Source organism: Anomaloglossus baeobatrachus, chromosome 11 (genome assembly GCF_048569485.1).
Source record: "Anomaloglossus baeobatrachus isolate aAnoBae1 chromosome 11, aAnoBae1.hap1, whole genome shotgun sequence".
NCBI lineage: Eukaryota > Metazoa > Chordata > Amphibia > Anura > Aromobatidae > Anomaloglossus > Anomaloglossus baeobatrachus.
Genome location: NC_134363.1, coordinates 177551581 through 177570855, shown reverse-complemented (window position 1 = coordinate 177570855; position 19275 = coordinate 177551581). Strand labels below are relative to the sequence as shown.

The 19275-nt window shown below is 52.9% G+C and overlaps 1 protein-coding gene across 1 annotated transcript in view; it reads right to left on the bottom strand.

Moving 5' to 3' along the window:
* The window catches only part of LOC142255901 (uncharacterized), a 62915-nt gene extending 52020 nt beyond the window's left edge, over positions 1 to 10895 (bottom strand). Inside the window, exons 1-2 of the mRNA XM_075327349.1 lie at positions 10775 to 10895; positions 3049 to 3482 (exon numbers count right to left, since the gene is read on the bottom strand). Coding sequence (XP_075183464.1) covers positions 3049 to 3477 — 429 coding nt within the window. The 5' untranslated portion in view covers positions 3478 to 3482; positions 10775 to 10895. The remainder of the gene's footprint in view (positions 1 to 3048; positions 3483 to 10774) is intronic.
* Positions 10896 to 19275: the final 8380 nt, after the last annotated feature.

The window sequence follows — 19275 nt, the reverse complement described above, 5'->3', positions numbered from 1 at the left end:
GGTGCTTGGCGGTGCAGGGCGAAGCGTGGCCCGAGGGCACAGTTGTACAGTTATAATGTAAAGCGCTGTGGAATTAATAGCACTATATAAATTAATAAAATTATTATTACTATTATTATTACTCACTATTACAGATGCACAAGAGTCTCTGGTAAACCAAAAAGATGGTGGTCGGTGCCCGCAGCCGATTGCGTCTGGTTCCCCAGTCGGGTTGGTGGTCTCCGGCTTTCTCCTGCACCTTCTGTGTAGCTGTGGACAGCCCGTGCTTCAGCAATGGGAGTCCCGCTCCCCGGCGTTGTGTGTCAGGAGAGCCCGTTTGCCCGCAGACGCTGGCCCTTTGGATCTCTTAGCATGAGCGGTGGCTTTTATCCCTTTTTGATGGGCTGTTGTCTTCAGTCGGGACTTGGGTGGGAAAGGACCTAAAGTCCAGACTTCAATGAGTTAATTAACGGGGTCCGGTAGTTTCGGGATCTCGTTTCAGGTTCTGAGTACCCCCCCTTTGTGCTCCGGCTTCCAGTCGGTTCCCTGGTTCGGTTCCGGCGGGCCACTACCCTGTCCCGGTCCCTTACGGTTCCACCGAGCCATCTCCCCGGCTCCTGCAGGCTGAGGCCACCGTCTGCCTCCTAGCCAGAGGTGACTGGGCTCCGACCTAGACACCTGGAGTTAGACTGCGTCAGACCTGGGCACAGGCTTGCCTCTGCACTTGAACTTCACTCCTCCACTGTCTAGACTAATCTCAGACTAACTGGCTTTTCCTGCCTCAGGACCTGTGAACTTCTCGGTGGGCGTGGCCAACTGCCTGGCTCCGCCCCCCTGGTGTGGACATCAAGCTCTGAGGAAGGTGACTAGGGTTTTAAGGTTTGGCTATTACCCTTTTTAGGGAACGGGTGTTTGTGCAAGGGCCTACCTGTGACTTCCTGGCTAGTCCAGGGCGGCACAATATCACAGCTCACCTCCTCCTACTGTACAATGACTGATGATACCTCTATATACAGTAGATAACACAGCATCCACCATTCACAATAGGGGATGTCACAACTCACTTCCTCCTCCTCGTGTACAATGACTGATAACACGTCTATTTACAGTAGCTAACACAGGATGCACCATTCACACTAGGTGATATCACAGCTCACCTCCTCCTCCTCCTGTACAATGACTGATAACACCACTATATACAGTAGATAACACAGCATCCACCATTCACAATAGGTGATATCACAGCTTACCTCCCAAGACCCAACAGAGCCCTCCGTCTGTCCAGCTGATGATTATCAGTTTTCCTCTTGGTGATTAATACTCCCATCTTCTCTGGACTGGTGCTGGTGATATTATTCCGTTCATTCAAGCTCTTGTTGCAAGCAGATGGCTTGCACTCATCTGTGGTGCTGTTGCTGTTCTTTTGATGAACGTCTACATGAGTCAGCTATGTATAAGTATTTCATGCATTTTCCCCTGTGTGTCCTCCTTGTTGTCTTCATTAGTGCTTAGTGGGGTTCACAAAGAGCTCACCACACCCGTTCCCTATTTAGGCCTCAGCACTAGGGATACCAAGGATCAGGTATCTGGCTCGGCGCATAAATGTGGAACCTATCTAGGGTGGTGAGAGACCACCAGGACCAGCAGTAGGAATACCTAGGGTCAGGTATCTTGCCTGGAGCATAGATATGGAACCTATCTAGGGTGGTGAGGGACCCCGGGGACCAGCAGTAGAGTCAGGTATTCTGCCGGGCGCATAGATGTGGAACCTATCTAGGGTGGTGAGGGACCCCGGGGACCAGCAGTAGGGTCAGGTATCCTGCCCAGCGCATAGGTGTGGAACCTATCTAGAGTGGTGAGGGACCCCGGGGACTAGCAGTAGGGTCAGGTATCCTGCCCAGCGCATAGGTGTGGAACCTATCTAGGGTGGTGAGGGACCCCGGGGACCAGCAGAAGGGTCAGGTATCCTGCCCAGCGCATAGGTGTGGAACCTATCTAGGGTGGTGAGGGACCCCGGGGACAAGCAGTAGGGTCAGGTATCCTGCCCAGCGCATAGATGTGGAACCTATCTAGTGTGGTGAGGGACCCCGGGGACCAGCAGTAGGGTCAGGTATCCTGCCCAGCGCATAGATGTGGAACCTATCTAGGGTGGTGAGGGACCCCGGGGACCAGCAGTAGAGTCAGGTATTCTGCCGGGCGCATAGATGTGGAACCTATCTAGGGTGGTGAGGGACCCCGGGGACCAGCAGTAGGGTCAGGTGTCTTGCTCATCGCATAGGTGTGGAACATATCTAGGGTGGTGAGAGACAGTAAGGACCAGCAGTAGGGTCAGGTATCCTGCCCAGCGCATAGGTGTGGAACATATCTAGGGTGGTGAGAGACAGCAAGGACCAGCAGTAGGGTCAGGTATCCTGCCCAGCGCATAGGTGTGGAACATATCTAGGGTGGTGAGGGACACCAGGAACCAGCGGCAACCTTGGTCAGGGGTCACCATGTCCTCCTTCCCTAGACACAGGGTTTCCCTTCCCATTCTCTTGGTACTTCCCTATACTTAGTATGACAGTTTATTTGGATGACAAACCCAAAAAGGAACCAGACGTCCAGGTAAAAGTCCGTGTTCGGATACGAGACCCAGACACCCAGTGTACGGTATCAACTCCGAGCTTTACAGTTCTGGTTCACTCATCCCTAGTCATTATTAGTTTAATGATGGACAATCCCTTCACTTATCAAATTAGGGAAGAAGTCATTTTACATTCCCAAATCAAACATATCTGAGAAATATTTTACATTTTGGTCTTTTTTTACTGTATGAAGTTTCCCGGGAGGTGATAGCTCCTCTTATGATGATGATGATGATGATGATGATGATGATGCGGCGTGATTTATGATGACACAAAAATTTCAAATAATTTTTATTGAACTTTTTGTTGGGTGTAACTGAGTATTAAATGCATAGTCGCTGACAAATGTAAATATCTTGTCCCTGAGAATTTACTCATCATCATCTGTATACATGGAAAGAAACCTTTGAAGAAATATGTGCACAGAAAATTGTGGAGATCTAGCGATCCCGACAACTTCGATCCTTTTTGGGTCCCAAATACAATCTTCCTCTAATCCGCTGCTCACCATGCCGCAGTACTCCGGCACCCAGGCGGTGTCATACCCTTCATCGTGCCATCTTTTCTGCAGTGGGTGGCCTTGGTAATCGATCATCTTGACCCGACCCACATCCACCCTCAGTTTCAGGATGACCTGATTCCATCGATCTTCTGTAGGATAGCATGAAGCTTTCTCTATGTCTCGGCTGACGTAGACGCCTGCCCCTAACATGCCATCGCCAGATCTCTTAAACCCATCCTGGATTATTTGCAGAGCCGCCTCCAATGTGGTGCCGTGATACATCTTATAAATCTTTCCATTCCTTGGGACTTCATTACTGTGAAGGCTGAATATACGGACGTTGGGCAGGGTCGGGGGTTCCCAATATGCCATGATGCCTACAAAAAAATATATATTATTAGGCTTGTATTGTAAAGCTACTAGATTTGTCTAAAACAGCACATTCGAAGGCACTGGAAGACTCTTCTATAGAAGGTCATCACGTGCAACATTATTCCTGTGCTACATTGCTAGGAACATTATGTGTAGGCAAAATATAGTTATACTATTATTTCATCGTTTAAACACCAAACTCAGTGGTGAATCAAGGGAAGATATTTGAGGCACTTGCCCCTGGCATAACGAGTTAGAGATGAATGAGCAATATAGGTGTGATGACGTGAACCCGGTGTAATGAGACACCAAACCACTAGGTGTCACCAGGCACAGTAGTGGAGTGGATCTGCCGGTAGGTGTCACCAGACACACCTAGTGCGGGGCAGTCAAACAAGCCAGGGGGTTAGAACCAGGAGACAATGTAAATGCCAGAGGGAGATAGAAAAAGTAAAGTCTGTGTGTGAGCTGAGGGTCTGTTAGCCAGGAGGTAGCGTAAGTACAAGGAGAGAGCGGAGCCGAAGTCTGAGAAAGCCGAGGTCGGTACACTGAGAGGTCACGTCAGTACAAGGGAGAGAGCTGAGTCGGAGTCAGTGGACCAGCCAAAGTCAGTAAGCTGAGAGGTCACGTCAGTACAAGGGAGAAAGCTGAGTCGGAGTCAAGGGACCAGCCAAGGTCGGTAAACTGAGATGTCACGTCAGTACAAGGGAGAGAGCTGAGTCAGAGTCAGGGGACCAGCCAAGGTCGGTAAACTGAGAGGTCACATCAGTACAAGGGAGAGAGCTGAATCGGAGTCAGTGGACCAGCTGAGGTCGGTAAGCTGAGAAGTTACGTCAGTACAAGGGAGAGAGCTGAGTCGGAGTCAGTGGACCAGCCAAGGTCGGTAAGCTGAGAAGTTACGTCAGTACAAGGGAGAGAGCTGAGTCGGAGTCAGTGGACCAGCCAAGGTCGGTAAGCTGAGAGGTCACATCAGTACAAGGGGGCGAGCAGAGCCGAGGGTCAAGGAAGTAGCGGGAATAAATCAGAACAATCACTTAGGAACCAGAAACGTACACTGCAAAACAGGAACTATCACTGGCAGCGTTCCGGGTGAAACAGCTCCCAGATAAAGCAGAGCAATCATCCAGAACGAGGCTTCCAATGAACAGACCATCCCCACACCACACAGGACCCGACCAGAACCCAAGGAAAAGTATGAGGCCCAGCATCGGTTCTGGAAGAGAGCAGACCACCGCTGACCAGAATCATGACAATAGGATGTCAATCTCTTTGTGTCAACAGTATATGTGTATCTGGGAAGTAGATTCTCCAAGCTCTAGATCAAGAAGAAGAGGTGGGATATGTAATGCCGCCGGCATCTCTGCATGTTTCCTCACCCTCCCACCAGCAAGGACTCTGGCATGCTCTCTTTCCCAGAAGCGTGGTTGTGTACTCCCTGCTGCTTCTTCCTGCACTCCGGACCTGCATGGCAGAGCTGGAATCGTCGTGGGACCTTGTGTTGATTATATCGGACCTTCAGGGGTATTTTTGCGGTTTATAAAGTGGCGAAAGAGGGTGCTCTTTTGTCTTTTATTTGAAATAAAGGATTTTTTTGGTGTTTGTCTTTATTTCTTTTCACTTACAGACTAGTAATGGGGAGGATCTCATAGACTCCTCCCATTACTAATCGAGGGCTTAGAGGCAGCTGTGATTAACCCCTTATTACCCCGATTGCCATTGCACCAGGGCAATTAGAAGAGCTGAGTAAAGTACCAGTACTGTCGCATCTAATGGATGCTGCAATTCTGGGTGGCTGTAGACTGCTATTTTCAGGATGGGGGGCTCCCAATAAGCACGGGTCTCCCCAGCCTGAGAATACCAGCCCCCAGCTATTGGGCTTTATCATGGCTGGGTATCAAAATTGGGGGGGGCAACACATCGTTTTTTTAAATTATTTAAATAATTTTTTATAAAAAGCCGCATGCGGTTCCTCTTATTTTGATACACAGCCAAGATAAGCACACAGCGCCTGTGATTAGAAGCATCAGATGCTGTCACACACGTTGGGGGTACGTCTGACTGCAACCAACTACAGATGCCGGTGGGCAGGGAAAGCAGTGAATATGTATGAGGCTAATGAGCGGCCCCAGAAGTAAAATGAGCGTCCGCAGGAGCGTACAGCCACACCGGTGACTCGGTAACCATCATGCTTACTCTTACCCCTCTATCCCTTCTACTACCATTTTTAAGCGCTGGATTCTGGCCCCCATAGACTTGTACAGGGATCTGTGACACGCCCAACTCCAGGGCCAGGGGTACTCGTAACCGGGCCGGACTAATCCAGGGACTTCAGCGGTTGCGTGGTACGGCTCTGTGACCTTGGCAGTGTCTTTTAATAAATAAAGGGGGTGATGATAGGAGTTATATTTACAATAACATAAAGTTTGTGACGCCACCTGTGTTTTTTTTTCGGCTAAGTGGGGTGCCGCTTCGTTTTCCCCTGGGGCAGGTGGTGATGGCGCAGCTGAGGTGTTCTTGCTCCCCACAGGTGGAGCGGGGCGCCGGGACAACCATTGGAAAGTCTATTTCGGAAACCCGGTGGACTTCAGGGTGCAGGGTCGGGTTATGGACAATAACGGACAAAGACAGCAGTTTCTTTACGCCCTTCCTTTTACTCTGCAACAACCGGTGAAGTCCTGGGAGACTGGTACAGGTGATGGCAGCGTTCCGGTTGGCCTGGAAGCAGTTGGGGGTATCTCCCTGACCAGGTGAGTATTGAGGCTTTCTCACTACGCCCTTCTTCTCTCCTACAGGACTCCGCTGCGTTAGTCAAACAGAGGCCCTATCTGCTGGTACATGTGGTACTCCCCTTTACCCGTATGGTAGGCAGCACGGGCCCTCTCAGGTGTTGCTCTGCTGGCAGTGGCTCCGGGTCCCTGATGTGTGGCTGTACCTTTGGGGTGTTCTGGGGCCAGGAGACTTGCAGTCCTCCTGCCCTTCGGATTAGGTTATCGTGACTCGAGTACCCTGGCAACAACGGACTCCGACGTCCGGTCTGTGGCGTTTTCTTTTGAGGCGAGCCTGTTCAGCTCCGCTACCCTGAATCTTCCTCCTTTGCCTCTCTGCAAACCTCGCTTTTCTGTGCTCGGCTATTCTAGCCTCAGACCCCAGCTCGCTTGTGCGCACTACTCCAGCTCCTTACTCGATAGTGATGTGTCGGTCGCGAACGATCCGACACAAAGATCCGGCTCCCTGCAGTGACTGACAGGAGCCGGATCCCCAGTGAGAGCCACTAAAATCTCTAAATGGCTCTTTTCGACGCTGAAACCCTGCCCACCCGCGGCTAAACTCCGCCTACTCAACAATCTAATTGGTCGCTTGTAAGTGGGTGGGGTTTTGCCGTGGGTGGACAGGGTTTATAATCTTAAATATGTGTTCACCTGGGGTGAATAAGAAGCCGAGAACGATCTGAAAGGTCCGGCTCTTTTTGGTGAGCGGAGCCATGGGAACCGGATCACCAAAAAGAGTCGGACTGCCCATCACTACTCGAGCTCCTCTCTCTTCAACGGTCAGCTTCCAACTGTCACTCCTCTAACGCCTCCCCCAGGTCAGAGCTTCTGTGAAACTCCCCAGAACATCAAGTTTAGAGCTCCCTCTGCTGGCCCGGAGTAGGAATTGTGTTGAATGTAGGTACTACTGGCCAAGGTACCTACCCCTCTTGCTTCCAGGCTTAGTATTAATGTGACACCCCGACTATATCAGGGTGTCACAGGGAACTGCATCCCTGTCTCTCATGGTGCAGAACCCACCCGCCATGGTTCTGGGTTCCTAACTATTGGTATTGCTCCCATCCGCACTCAAATCCTAACCACACCTCACACCCCAACCTGTCAGGCACTCTAGTGGGTGGTCTAGCTGGAATAGGGCCACCCGCCTAGGGGCCAGTCAGACTGGTAGGAGGGATTTAGTCAGATCAGTAGTATCCCTCAAAGAGTGAGGAGCTGGGGGAGTTGTAGCTGCCTGTGTGACCTTGGTTGGGTCGCAGACAGTGGTCTGGGACAAGAGGAGTCGGAGACCCGGTCGTACGGTAGTGGAAAAGCGTGCTTAGACTTAGTTTTGGAGAACGGTCGGCACCAGAACGTCCAGTAACCGAACCGGTACCGAGCATGGCGGGGTACAGGACCCTTGATGGGGGAGTAGCTTCACGCAACCTGATAATTAACCTGTGGAGGATAGTCTCTTTATGAACTTTCCCCAAGCGCTCAGAGATTGAAGGCATCAGCACAACGAGGGGGATAGGGTTTTCCAGCTTATGCGACCCACTGAGATCCCAAGTGCCAGCCATCAAGAGCATTGGTCCACTAACTATAGGGAGTGGGACCCTGACAGCTTCAGGCCGACGGGTCACATAGGAACATTCACAATTGTGCATGGAGGTAGGCTCTAGACCACTAATCAGTACCAGTGGGGACGGACACCCGGACGGGCTCCCCAGAGTGGCAGCGGTACCCGGAGACTTGGTTTACACCTGTGTCAGAGTCGGCTTAGGCTACTTTCACACTTGCGTTGAACGGTATCCGTTGCATTGCGTTGTGTAACGGATGCAACGGATGTGTTGCATATAGTGACACAACGGATGCAACGGATGCTGCAAAACAACGCAATTCGTTTTGATTTTTTTTTTTTTTTTTTTCCCGGTTTTACCAGCGGCAGACTATAGTGAACGATCAGCTGATCGTTCCCTGCAGCCGGCCGCTGGGTGATCAGCTGATTGCTCCCAGTAGCCGGCCGCCGGGTGATCAGCTGATCGCTCCCGCCCGCCGGGTGATCAGCTGATCGCTCCCGGCTGCCGGGTGATCAGCTGATCGCTCCCTGCAGCCGGCTGCCGGGTGATCAGCTGATCGCTCCCGGCCGCCGGGTGATCAGCTGATCGCTCCCTGCAGCCGGCTGCCGGGTGATCAGCTGATCGCTCCCGGCCGCCGGGTGATCAGCTGATCGCTCCCTGCAGCCGGCCGCCGGGTGATCAGCTGATCGCTGTCACTTGCCGGCGCCCGGGCATGCCGGCGGGCGGGCGCTCAGCTGAGCGCTGTGACTTGCCGGCGGCCGGGCATGCTGGTGGCCGGTCATTCAGCTGAGCGCTGTCGCTTGCCGACGGCCGGGCGCTTAGCTGAACGTTCGGCCACCGCGAGCCAAAATAAAGTTTGATTTAAAAAAAAAAAAAAAAAAAAAAAAAAAGAGCATGCGCAGTGAAATCCAGAGGATTCCGCTGCTCAAAATAACGTTACATGCTGCGTTCCTCCCGCTGGGCGGAAGCAACGGAGCGTCGCCCAGCGGAAGCAACGCAGCTCCTTTTGGTACAATCCGTCAACCATACAAGTCTATGGGAAACAGCGGAATCCGTTAACGGATTCCGCTGTTTCCCAAAAGGGCGGATTGTAACGGAAGGAAAACAACGCAAGTGTGAAAGTACCCTTATTGATCGTACCAACATCTTCACAACCTGAGTGAGTACACTGCCCTCCCTGCGTCCTGCCTGCCCAGCCAGCCTGCACAACACCCTGCACCATCTACTACCGACCCTCCAGAGTCCCCTACCCGTGGAGGGATCATCATCTGGCTGCCCCGCTTCATCTTCCCCCGGGTACTCCCATCGGCAGCGGCGGTACTCCCCTTACCGCGAACCACGGGTGGTGTCACAAACTAAATCCCCTATAAATATTCGCCCTCTTTTACATTGAGTGGCCGCGCAACCCCGGATCCAGGGACACTCAAGCCACAGTCAACCCCCGGATCCGAGGAGTCCGACTGCTGCAGGGGCGGCACACCTCCCGTTGTGGGGCAACACTACTATGGCAACCAGACCACTAGGGTGCTACACCTGCATCTGACCAGATACCTGGGATCAGTTCCGGGTCGGGACCGTTTTTTTTAATTTTATCCGGTTAGATCCGTCGATCCCAGGTATCTGGTGTACGCCCAGCACTAAAACACTGGTCAAAAAAGCAGACAGAAGTGACACGCTGCTTCTTTTTTCTGCACCCAAAACTGCAAGGGAAAGAGAAGCGACGTGTGCACAGCCTTTCTGCATTCCCATAGACTTTTCTGGGGAAGGAAAGGCCTGCAGATATGGGCGATAAACTGCACCAAAAACCACGGCAAAAATACGCAGCGTGTACACAGGGCCTTAAAGGGAACCTGTCAGCAGAAATTTTGCTTTAAACCTAAAAGTTTCCCCTTCTGCAGCTCGTGGGCAAGGTTCCTATAGTTTTTGTGCCCCCTTTTAAACCAAATTAAATATTTTATAAAGTTGTACCTTTTGGTATGCAAATCTTCTAAATTATCCTTGGGGGCGGGCTGCCTGGTGTCCGTTACTGTCCCGCCTGCCGATTTACGCCGTCCCCCAACGCTCCATTTCATACCTCAGGACGCCGCCCAGTGCGCCCGAGGTCTTGCGCATGCGCCGTGCGACTGTACCGGGACTGTGCACTGTGTGACCGCTGGTGACGTGTTGCGCAGGCACGAGATTATGGGCGGTGCTGTGATTGTCATCAGCAAGTGCCCGCCCATAATCTCGTGCCTCCAGCGTTCTGCGCAAGCGCTGGCCATATGATTTGACGTCACCTCTCGTAACCGGTGGTGTCCTGCTCCGCTCCTCCCATCCATTTCCTGCTCCAGGGCAAGATGGGAAAGAGGTGACGTGGGGCCATATGGCCAGCGCTTGCGCAGAACGCTGGAGGCAGAGAGGAAAGAGCGGGCACGAGATTATGGGTGGGCACTTGCTGATGACAATCACAGCGCCGCCCATAATCTCACGCCTGCGCACACGTCACCAGCGGTCACACTGTGCACATAGTGCACAGTCCCGGTACAGTCGCATGGCGCATGTGCGGGACCTCGGGCGCACTGGGCGGCGTCCTGAAGTATGAAATGGAGCGTTGGGGGACGGCGTAAATCGGCAGGAGGGACAGTAACGGACACCAGGCAGCCCGCCCCCATGGATAATTTAGAAGATTTGCATACCAAAAGGTACAACTTTATAAAGTATTTAATTTGGTCTAAAAGGGGGCACAAAAACTATAGGAACCTTTCTAGAATGCAGCCCACAAGCTGCAGAGGGGGGTTAGGTTTAAAGCAAAGTTTCTGCTGACAGGTTCCCTTTAATGTAAAGTGAGATGGCCGCTCTCAGGAAGGTCCTGGTGCAATTCTATGTATTGTAGGTGCACAGACTCCTGAGCTGGTCTCATCTGTCTTATATGATCCTGGTCCATGCTGTCTACAGCTGAGACTTTGGTGCTTTGTGTCATGGACTCTCTCCTACCTGCTTCCTCAGCTTCTTTAAGCTCTATCTTTGCAGAGGATAAGAAGGTGGAGGTACAGCTCTGTTCTCCTCAGCTCCTGGCTATCACAAGATGTCTGCCAGCATCTTCCCTCAGACACTGCTGTCTCCACCTTCTTAAGGGGGCAGGTGTACATGTGATGGGCTGATATGGTTTTCATATGCAGCTTGTTTCTAGAAGTTTCCTGGCAAACTCCATCTCACATTCCCATATTATTAACCCTGTAGTATCCTGATCATACTGGTGTATCCATGATTATTTGTAAGGCCCTGTTCACATGTGCAGTAATCGTCCGTTAGAACAGATCCGTTAGCCAAAAAGTTCTACAAACACAACTTTCTTTATTGAAAAACTTGATTTTTGCAGGATCCGTTTTGTTATCATTGGATTATACGGAAAACGTCTCCATTAACTGATTGCTATATATCTTCCATCTAAAACTGATCCAGTAAGGAAAAAATGAATCCTTTACAAATGCAAGAAAATGGATGATTAAATTACACACTGCAATAACTGGTCCTGTCCAGACAGGGGAGCTATAAGGTAACAGGAGCCATTCTGCTGTACCCTGCTTCAAGGTGCCACACTTTCTGGGAGCAGCAAGCGGGGTTAGTGGACCCACTGGACCACAGGGGGGTCTCGGGCTTACCCTTTAGTGGTAGGGGCTTAACTAAGCGCTTACCGCAAAGCGGACACCAAGTACCACTCCCATGCCAGTGATCTGGACTGTGGCAGCTGACCCCCAGGACAGGAGACAGACTAAGGTATAGACACAGGTGCAGACAGGTACAGGTGGGATGGCTGAGGCAGAGAGACAGGCGGGTGCGGACAGGCATGGTTGGCACGGTAGGGACAGATAGGTATGTGTTACGTCCGGGTGGTGGAAACTCTGGACCGTACACCGGTTTCCCTTGAGGAGGCAGCCAGGCCGGTCACCCCGCCAGAGGGTCTGGATGCACGGCAGCCGAAGCACTGTTGGTAGTCAGACAGTCCGAAGGAGAGCTGGAAAGGTGGATGTCGTGGAACAAACGGAGTTCTGGACGGTAGTCCGGGTGACGAGGCTCAGGGTCCGAGGCCGGGTAGTAGGGTCAGGCGGGATCCGGAACCTGCTGAGCGATGGGACGGTTCACCAAACGGAGCCAGGGACTGGAGACTGGCGGAGCTGCAGAGGTGGTGGAACATCCGCCGAAGTCACCGTCAGGGTACTGTAGTGGACGTGGTTCGGAGCGGCTGGCGTGGCAGAACAGGCTCTACGAGGCAGGACAGGGTTAAGACAGAGCAAGCAATACGGGGACCTGAACTCCTAGTCTATCAAACACGTAGAACAGGCCCCGCCCACCAGGAAAGTGAATCTTAATATACCCTGTACCTGTCTATGCAATTTCCTGCTTCTAGGTGCTGGCCCTTTAAGAAAGGGTCAATGACCGCGCGCGCGCCCTAGTGCGCATGCGCGAGGCCCGAGTACCAGAAGCCAGTCCAGGGAGCGGTGCAGAGGAAGCAGGGGTGCCCGGCTGGGTGTCCCACGTCGCAGAGGAGCGCCGGGAGCGGGGAGCTGGACGCATGGAGGCCGCAGGCGGGGAAGAGGAGGCCGGGACCGGAGTGGTGAGCAGGGGACGCCGCCGGGGAGCGGGGAGCGGGCCACGGGGACCGGAGAGCGGGGCCAGGGGACCGGGAAGCGTGACAGTATGGGAAGACGATGATGGACTTAGGGATAACAGGACACGAGCTCAAGAGATGACAACTAGCTAGCAGACTGATAGCCAAACTAACTAAAGATGCTGCACAGGCACCTGCCCTAATGGGAGGGTGCCTTAAATACACATTGCCTCTCAGCCATAGGCTGAAAGGCATTTCCTGGAAATAGCACACAGAGGAGGACCAGTGCGCCTGCTCATGCCCTAAGCACCCTCCCGGGAGACCTGGGCTGTGTACACAGGCCCTGAGTGGGGAAGGAGGCAGCAGCACATGTGGATGGCTTGGGAGTTGCGGAGGAGGATGCAAGCGGTGAGCAAGTTAGCGTCCCTACAGGGTCGCCGGTGCTACAGATAGATTTGGGGTCTCAGATTTTCTCAGCCATATGAACTGTTACAGTCCAGATTACAATATTATCAGTAAGGCTAGTGATGGCTTTAATGTTTTCAGGTGGAGAGAATCAGAACTCATGAGTTAGCTCATCTGCCAGGGCTTTCTTGGTACCAGACATAAAGGAGAAAATAGGAGTTGAATCTGGAGAAAAGCAAAGTCCATTGAGACTGTCTGGGACCCTGAACAGGGCGACTTCTCTTTAGAGATTGTCTGTTCAGGGACTATTGCTAATAAACTTTGGGTAACGACTGAAAGCGCATAGGTGTGTGCCACAATGTCATCGCACTCCAAAAAACGCATCTTTATTCCATATTAGCTATAGTACCCGGCTTTGCCCAGGATAGTATCTGTCTCTCTGTCTCTCTCCCAGTCTCTGTCTGTCTGTATCCGTTTATTGGTCTCTCTCTGTCTGTCTATCTCTCTGTCTGTCTATTTGTTTTTCTGTCTTTGTAATTTTTTTTATCTGTCTCTCTCTGTCTGTCTCTGTCCATCTCTTTCCCTGTCTGTCTTTTTGTCTGTATTTACCCGGTCTGTCTCTTTGTCTGTATATTTCCCTGCCTATATGTCTATCTCTTTCCCTGTCTATCTGTCTGTCTCTTTCTCTGTCTGTGTCTTTCCCTGTCTATCTATATATTTCCCCATCTGTCTCTTTCCCTGTCTGCCTGTCTGTCTATTTCTTTGTCTGCCTCTGTATGTCTCTTTCCTTGTCTGCCTCTTTCTCTCTTTCATTGTCTGTCTCTTTGTCTGTATTTTTCTCTGTCTCTTTCCCTGTCTGTCTCTTTCCTTATCTGCCTGTCTGTATCTTTCCTTGTCTGCCTCTGTATGTCTCTTTCCCTGTCTGCCTCTGTCTGTATCTTTCCCTGTCTGTCTGTCTGTCTCTTTCCCTGTCTGTCTCTTTCCTTATCTGCTTCTGTCTCTCTTTTCCTGTCTGTCTCTGTCCATGTGTCTCTGTGCCTGTTTCTGTCTGTTTCTGTCCGTCTCTCCACCAATATCATATTACCTTACACATAAGCTTCTTATACGAAGAATGTCCTTTTTTCCAATAGCAACCAATCACAGGTCCAATTAATGACTTGTGGCTCCCAGCTCCATTGACTTTAATGAAGGCAGGTTTTTGGAGAGTAACTGTAAAGTGTGGGTTTAAATTTTCCTGTCAAAACATAAGTCTATGATGTTCCCTGAGTCATATGAGGTGTCTGCAAAATTTTGTGATTGTAAATGTGACAGTGCGGATTCCTTCAGCAGACACACACACATACATACATACACACACACACACACACACACATACATACACACACATATACACAGATGCATACATACACACATGTATACATACACACACACACACACACACATACATGCACACACATACTGTCACAAACCACCGGGGGGGTCACTCAGAAATCCCCCGCGCTGGCTACCAGTACGTCACAATCGGGGGGTAACAAGTGGGGGTCACCCCTCCTTTATACCTCCCGACCGACAGAGCACGTGACGCGCTCTCTAGCGCCCCTCTTATAGTCAGGCCAATTATGGAATTGCCCGACAATAAGCAAGGAGGCCGCTATACTACTTATGCCGATTATTGAAGGGTCCCCGGTGAGAGTAGGGTATATATTCCCCCGACCTCCGCGGGCGGAATATATAAAACCTCCCTGAATCTCACTGGCCTCCCCACAATAATCCTTGGCACAACTCGCTGCCACCAACCGATTTACGGTAACTATTAGCCGAACACACAGACGTGGGATTCAAGATCGAGATAACAGAACAGCCCAAGATTAATTATATAATTTAATCAGCCTAAAGCACACTAGAACTACAATATATACAATAGGGAATCTACAGAATATACATATGTCAGAGTACAGTTACAATCAAAGCATGGGTTACAAACAGGCATACACAGTTCCAGCAGTTACCTTGTTGCGTCTGGCCACAGGGGGGCGCTGTAGACCAGGTTTCCAGGAACTCCCTCACAGGTCTTTCCCAACCAGGCCCCCGAGCAGAAGAACACTGGAAAATGGCCGAAGTAGGGTTATCAACCTGGGCAATCCAGGTCCCCTCCTACCTTAGTGACCTCACAGGGAAGCACTGCCACTCCCCCTGCATGGATCAGAATTATCCAGCAAAGGGGATATTGGCCATAACTTTGCCTGGGAGCGTCGTAGGCGGACGCCAATGCTCTCATTGTGACAGTTATGAATTTAGCTACAGAACGAGGGGACTCATGACCTGTCTGCCAGTTCCCCATTGGCTGATATCACGCCTGGGGCATTACCCAATGTCCTGCTCCCATAAAAAGGGTGTGCCGGCATCGTCTGCATGCGGAGACACCATTTTTATGGTTGCCATATTTATCGGAAATATGGCTTGCGAGATATGAACCATTTTTTACTGGAGTCGTTCTGTCTGGCTACTTCCAGAGCCTTGCTAATTAGATAGCAGCTCCTACTACAGGGTGACGGCAGGGAGTCATCCTGTGTCCATTGTTCCCACACCACCTCATCTCCATATCACAGGACATGGCCATGGGATTTGTTGCTAAACCAGTTGTGTGAAGGAAAAGGGGGGGGTGACACCAGGAGAGGGCTTCCTGACATACTTGAATATCATGATTTATCGTCATATCTCCGGATTTACCTCACACCTCCCCCCTTTTGAGGGCGCTAGGGGGCAGCACACTCCGGTGTTCCCCCGTGCGCCCGTCCGCGACCTCTCCTTGTCGGGACAGCCCGTCTGCGTTACCGTGGTCACGGCCCCTTTTGTGGCGAATGGTGAAGTTGTATTGCTGGAGCGCAAGGCTCCATCGCAACAATCGCCCATTCGTCCCAGAGACGGTGTGCAACCAGCTGAGGGGATTGTGGTCCGTCTCCACGATGAAGTGGCGCCCGTATAGATAGGGTTGCAGACGCTGCAGGGCCCACACTATGGCCAGGCACTCCTTCTCCATTGTGGAATAGGCCACTTCCCTCGGTAACAGCTTCCGGCTCAGGTACAAGACTGGGTGCTCTTGGCTCGCAGAGTCCACCTGGCTGAGCACCGCACCGAGGCCGAAGTCACTGGCGTCGGTCTGTACTACAAACGGCCGCGTGAAGTCGGCTGCCTGTAGCACGGGCGGGCTGGACAGGGCGTCCTTTAGGGCCCGGAAGGCTGTCTCGCAGTCCATTGTCCAATCGACTGCAGAGGGCAGCTTCTTCTTGGTGAGGTCCGTCAAGGGCTTTGCCAGGCTACTATAGCATGGAACAAACCTCCTATAGTACCCAGCGGTCCCCAAGAAGGACATCACCTGCTTCTTGGTCCTGGGGGTGGGCCAGGATGCGATGGCTTCCACTTTCTCAGGCTCGGGCTTCAGTGTTCTCCCACCTACCCGGTGACCGAGGTACTGGACCTCGCTCATGGCCAGCTGACACTTTCCCGGCTTGATGGTCAAACCTGCCCGGTGGATCCGCCTGAGCACCTGTGCTAGATGCTCTAGGTGGTCCTCCCAGGTGGGACTGAAGACGGCAATGTCATCCAGGTATGCGGCCGCGTACCCTTCAAGTCCCTTGAGCAGGGTGTTGACCATCCGCTGGAAAGTGGCAGGGGCATTCCTCATCCCGAATGGCATCACCGTGGACTCGTATAGTCCAAATGGGGTAATAAAGGCAGAGCGTTCCCTGGCCTTGCGAGTCAGGGGGATCTGCCAATATCCCCGGCTCAGATCCATGATGGTCAGGTACTGAGCCCCGGCCAACTGATCGAGCAGGTCGTCGATGCGTGGCATTGGGTACGCATCGGCGACCGTGACCGCATTGAGCCCCCTGTAGTCCACGCAGAACCGAGTGGTTCGGTCCTTCTTAGGGACGAGGACTACAGGCGAGGCCCAAGCGCTGTTGGATGCCTGGATCACCCCCAGCTTCAGCATCTCGTCAATCTCCTGGCGCATGTGTTGCTGCACCTCCAGGGAGACCCGATATGCTGAACGCCGGATCGGGGGATGATCCCCAGTGTCCACGTGATGGACAGCCAAGTCAGTCCTTCCGGGCTGGTTGGTAAACAACCCCCGGAAGGGGAGGAGGGTGGCCCACAGCTGGGACCGTTGGTCTTCCAAGAGCTGGTGGCCAACCTCCACATCCTCAATGGATCCGCCTGCCCTAACCTGGGCTAGCATATCCAAGAGGGTTTCCGCTTCTCCCTCCTCGGGCAGGTTGCACACGGGGAGCGCACATGCCTCCCGCTCATGATGTGCCTTCATCATGTTCACATGGAAGGGCTTCCGCCTTCCACGGGCAGGGTCCAGGGTGACCAGGTACGTCACAGGGTTGAGCTGCTGGTACACGAGGTATGGGCCTTCCCAGGCTGCCTGAAGCTTGTCCTGTGGTACGGGGACCAGTACCCACACCTTTTGACCCACTTGGTAGGTCCTCTCACAAGCGTTCTGGTCGTACCAACGCTTCTGATCGGCCTGGGCTTGAGCCATATTGTCGTGTACCAGTTGCGTCAAGGCCTGCATTTTGTCCCGGAAGCGCATGACATACTCGATAACCGACACTCCAGGGGTGGCCAAATCCCCTTCCCAAGCCTCTTTCACCAGAGCCAGGGGGCTCCGCACACGTCGCCCGTACAGGAGCTCAATCGGTGAGAATCCTGTTGAGGCCTGTGGAACCTCCCGGTAAGCAAATAACAGGTGTGGGAGATACCGCTCCCAGTCACGCCCATGGGAGTCGACCAACATCTTAAGCATCTGCTTTAAGGTGCCATTAAACCGCTCGCACAGGCCATTAGTCTGTGGATGGTACGGGCTGGCCACCAGATGTCGCACCTGGACTTGCTTACAGAGGGCCTCCATCAGCTGGGACATGAATTGGGTCCCCCGGTCAGTGAGCATTTCCTGGGGAAAACCCACTCGGGAGAAAATCTCCAGCAATGCGGTGGCCACCTTGTCAGCCCGAATGGACGACAAGGCCACTGCTTCTGGGTACCGGGTGGCATAGTCCACTACCGTCAGTATGAAGCGTTTCCCGGAGCTGCTGGGGATGGCCAGCGGGCCGACCAGATCCACAGCCACCCTCCTGAAAGGCTCATCGATGATTGGCAGAGATACTAGTGGGGCTTTGGGGCGTGGCCCCGCCTTCCCCACTCTCTGACAGGTTTCACACGAACGGCAGTAGGCAGCCACATCGGCTCCCATTTTTGGCCAGTAGAAATGCTGGTTTAACCTGGCCTTGGTCTTAGCGATCCCTAGGTGTCCGGCCATCGGAATCTCATGTGCGATCCGCAACAACTCCGTCCGGAACGGATAGGGTACCACTAACTGTCGGTCCCTGGGCCACGCCTCCGGTGAACCCTGCTGGACCGTGGCCCGGTACAGCCGTCCTTGGTCCCAGACCACTCGCTCCGGGTCCGAGTCCGAGGGAGGCTGTGCCGCCTGCTCCTTAAGAGCTTTCAGGCTGTCGTCAGCTTCTAACGCTGCCTGAAACCCCTGACTAGATGTGGCCAGAATCGACGAGACTGTCACATCTTCAGTCAGTACCCCGGGACCTGTGTCCTGGCCTCCACCTGACTCGGCTGCCACTTGGTCAGAAGGGGAAGAGCTATCGGACCTCCGGGAGGCCCCTTGGCTTCCAGCACTCCCACTGCGGGTGACAGCGGCCACAGCCGCTGCGACCGTGGGTCGTGCCTGCTCCTCCTCCGTTCCTGACCAAGTCGCCGGTTCAGGCAGACCTACCTGGCTTCCTGACACCCCGGTTGTGGGGGAACCATGCACCGAGATCTTACCTGGGAGCACTTCCGCTCCTGGACCGGCCCCAATCTCACCTGCCTGTTCCCCTCCTGCAGCAACAGAACCCCGCTGTGAAATCTCTGGGGACCCCACATTTGCTGTGGTAGCCCCCACCCCACACACTGGTCCTCCCCCTGCAGCACCCTGCTCTCTGCTTATCCCTGCAGAGGGCAACAGATCCCAGCTCACAGGCTGGTTACTTGTAGAGGCATTGTCACACCTTTCTCTGACCCCCTCCCCTGTCACAGCTGCAGCTGAGTGTGTGTCTATGGTGTCTATGCAAGCAGAAGTATCAGAGTTCACTCCCTCCTCCCTTACATCATTCATAGATAACACATTAACATTGTTAGGAGTCATGTCAGTACGGGCTGAAGGTTCAGCCCTTGGTTGGGGCCCAAACTGGGAGGTTATCTGCCCCAAATCTGTCCCAAGTAGCACGTTTGCAGGGATCCGATCAGTTACCCCCACCTCCCTCACCCCTCGCCCCGCGCCCCAGTCCACAAAAATGTCAGCAACAGGCAGCGCCGGGTCAATGCCTCCAATCCCGGAGACAGCAAGGGTTTTTCCAGGGATCAAGTCTTGGGGGGACACCATCTCAGGCCGCACCAGAGTCACCTCCGAGGCGCTGTC